We start from the raw sequence: 3,786 nt of genomic DNA, 5'->3' as shown, positions 1-3,786 counted from the left end.
GTCTGTCTCACCTCACTCTTCTGGTCTGTCTCACCTCACTCTTCTGGTCTGTCTCACCTCACTCGTCTTGTCTGTCTCACCTCACTCTTCTTGTCAGTCAGCTCGACTCATGCACTCTCCTCACTGGAGAAATGAAATCTGATCTGTGATGCGACTGTCGTTCGGCACGCTACATTGAGCAGCCGCGTTCCGTTTTTAATTGTAGTGTCTGTTCTTTTACTGAACTAAATGATTTTTATTACTATAAAAAATCAAAACGACGGTGGGGGTCGGTGCCGCGGTGGGCAAGTGACGTAACCGGTGTTGCAGCTTATCACCGTCAGCACCGTCTATCGCGGCAAGCCTAGAAGCCATATTATAGAAATAAATCACTGTTATAAACTGCAGTAGAAAGTAAGATTATCTGGTAACTTCCCAAAGATTTCTTAATGAATCTTTATTATTACATCAGTTAAATAAAAGAAAATCCCTTCACACCTTTTAAAAAGTAAAAGAAACTGCTTTGTGAGCACAGCTTGAATTAATGCATTAATTAACCTCTCACCATTCTTCAGAAACAAAACAAAATATGGCAGCCTATGGTAGTTTTATATTTAAACTGTAAAAATATCTACTAAACGAATGCAATATTACTAAGGAGATCCCTAGACGTCTTGTGATCGTTTGCAGGGGTGTGTAATTTGGTGTGTTCACTCAACTGATAACAGCAGGGAAGTGAGCAGGTGTGTTTAAACAAAGCTAGTCAAACTCAAAAGAGACTCTGTCAAATGAATCAAGGGTAATAAAGTTATCCAAGGCTGAAAAACACTAAGTGAGGCATGGTAATAATCTGTGGAGGTGTGAATACATAGACTCTGTAAAAGAGAGAAAATGGAGGACTTTACTCACCTGTGAATTTTAGACAAATCACAAGTGCTACTCTAAATAGTGACACGTTTTTTGGCTATCAAGCAATCACAATTTTCCAGTGATGAAAAGCTAGCAAAATTCACAGATCCAAAGAGTACTTTAGTACAGTAATCATAATCAGAAGGTATAAATTGTTAGGGACTGTACAAAATGATTTCACTTTTGACTCCAAATTATAAAACACGCCAAGTTGAAGACATTTTTGGTAAAGCAAGGAAACCAATGGTTCTAAACTGGTGGCGTGCATTGCAACCCAAAAATGGTTTGCAGGTCTATTCTGAAAAAGTTGTGGATGAATATGCTTCTTTTTTTTTTTTTTTAAAGAAAAGAAAATGTCTCAAATTATTTGTTGGTGACATCAATACCTCTGTGATTAAAATCAAACTCAACTGTATTTTAATAGTCTCTAGTCCCTGGTATGGATAATACAAATGCAATATTTGTCCCAATGTCTGGTAAACCACTCTTTGATTGTTGTTTATGAATTTGCATAGTTTTACTATTCAGTTAATGTCATGTTAATAATTGTTCCTATTGTTGTGCCTATGAAGGTCATGTTAATACTAATGCATTCAATGTTTGATTTCAACGACTGAGGTACTTGGGTTGGTTCATTACTTGATGTAAAATGTTAAATATTTGAAAACCACAGATCAAAACTATTAAAAAAAGGTTACACAAGTCAAGATGGTCACATGCACATCAAAAGTTAAGTTATAAATTAAGTCTCAACCCATGAATTGCACCACAGATCATAAAACAATTAGTTAATTATCTTATATGTTAATGGTCTCAGGCCATGCATTCCCAGCTGCCTCACATGGCAACAACATAATGACTGACAATTATTAGCACCCTATTAATGAATGATGATATCCAAGATTTGATTTGTATATGGGTCAATGACAAACAAGGATGGGATGTCCAAGATAAAAAGGAGCAATATTTAAAAAATCTTGTTTTTAAATATGTTGCAAGACCTAAGAAATGTAATCATTGTATTCATCAACAAGCAAACAAATTCACCTAATGACTCCAAAAATGTCAAGTGGTACAACCATCTAACAATTTTAGCACTCAAATTGTTTCCTTGCACCTTAAACACTCAATGTACAAAACAATTGACAATTCTGACTTTGCCTCTCAAAAAAAACACATAAAAATTACTTTTAAATCAGGAAAGTGAAAAAAGTCATTTTGCATTGTATTTTTGTATATCATAGGCTATATGATAATTAGACCACAAAAAGTACACTTCATTGGCCCATGTAAATAAACAAACAATGTAAATGTTTGTTAGATGTTTTTAAATGGTACATTTCTTTCATAACATCCACATATTAAGTTTTAACTTCAGAGCAAATTCACACTTGTACCTTTAAGAATAATGAACAAGGTAACCGCACAACAGGATATTTCTGGAAAGGCAGCGTTTCACAAGCAAATGTTTCGTACATCTAGCCGCGTGTGTGTGTGTGTGTGTGTCATTGCTGTAATGTCTGCGCGTGCACCTGCAGCGATGTCCTTCAGTCATATTTAGCTGCGTGTGTGAGCATTTCAAAGATGAATTTTTAAAACCAGACCACATAGTATTCCCAGAGGATCTGCAATGCGGTCTGCACATCGGTATATATAACTACTATACAAATTGCAAACAACTTAGTAATCGGCTAAAACGCCACAACCTGCCGTTGAGAATAGAGCAGAAATCAAGCACACGGGTTTGATTCCCAAGCAATGTAACGTTACTCTGTTGTACAAATAGCTGTAGGCTAAAGTCTTGGCCACGGGGTGTTGGCACAGAAGACTCTTGTGTTAAAGGATTGACACTCAAAAATAGCTGTCAAGTGAAGCGGAACCGTAAGGGAGAGTGGACATTTCACAGCTGACAGGCCACGGCAATTATTTCATGACATCTTTTCAGTATGAGACGGGAAATTAAAGCAGAGATTGATTTTTTTTTAATGAGCTGCGATGTACGGCGATACCGCTGGACGCAACATCCTCACACTGAGATTGAGCGATTGTTTCAGATCATTGTCAAGAAACCTTGACAGAAGAGGATACTTACGAGAACATTGATAACCTTTAAAAAATATATATATATTTTTTTTTTAATTGTAATAATATCTTCGCATGCCAAAGAATATACACATTTATATGTTACCATTTTCATTGTAAATAAAACTAGGTCTGGAATCTTACCTTTGGCTGCCTCCACCGCGCATAATAGTCCTAAAAGCAGACCGACTGCAGAAGCGAAAGGGTTCACCCCACGGATCCGCATCCCGTCTTCGTTTTAAAAACAGCGAACGATTTTAACAATGTTATTCTGTCTCCTCTCGCCCGGTAAAATCTGATTCAGCTCGGTGTTGCAAAAATATCCAGAGGATGTATATCTCGGATTAGTGCGGTAGTTTTAAGATGGCTGCCGCCACCGCCGTTCAGCTTTCTTCTCTTTCAATCACCGTTCAGTCTCTCTCTCGCTCCGCGGGAGCGGTGACGGGCTGACGTCACGACTGTTATTGTGGGAGTGCGAGCCGCCCGCTTTGCCCTTTGCATAGTCAAGCTCAGAAAGAGACAGAGAGAGGGTGTGGATGGAAAAGATGCGATGTGTAAAACAGTGTGTTCTCCAATCCTTTACTGCTTAATCCACCGTGATTATCATGGTTTAGTGTCAACGATTGAGTTAGCTTGTATGAGGGTGTCAGCTTTGGTACTTTACAACCATCTTTTGACATTTTAATATTATAGTCATTATACTACAATTAGTGTGAGACAAACAAACTAATACCACAAAACATTCCAAAATGAATCAAATCCTTAGCCTAATACTTGCTCATGTTTGTGGAGTTTTTTCCTTAAAATGATGTAACT

General features: G+C 37.5%; 1 protein-coding gene across 1 annotated transcript in view; it reads right to left on the bottom strand.

Annotated features, from left to right (window-relative positions):
• LOC107708834 (calsyntenin-1-like) overlaps window positions 1–3,391 on the bottom strand; it is a 44,060-nt gene extending 40,669 nt beyond the window's left edge. The window contains 1 exon segment of the mRNA XM_016513171.1: window positions 3,115–3,391. Within this exon segment, the coding sequence (XP_016368657.1) occupies window positions 3,115–3,196 (82 nt within the window). The 5' untranslated portion in view covers window positions 3,197–3,391.
• Between the last annotated feature and the right edge of the window lie 395 nt (window positions 3,392–3,786).

This window comes from Sinocyclocheilus rhinocerous, unplaced genomic scaffold (assembly GCF_001515625.1).
Source record: "Sinocyclocheilus rhinocerous isolate Xijiao unplaced genomic scaffold, SAMN03320098_v1.1 scaffold1406, whole genome shotgun sequence".
NCBI classification, from domain to species: Eukaryota; Metazoa; Chordata; class Actinopteri; order Cypriniformes; family Cyprinidae; genus Sinocyclocheilus; species Sinocyclocheilus rhinocerous.
This window is presented reverse-complemented; position numbering and strand designations above follow the sequence as displayed.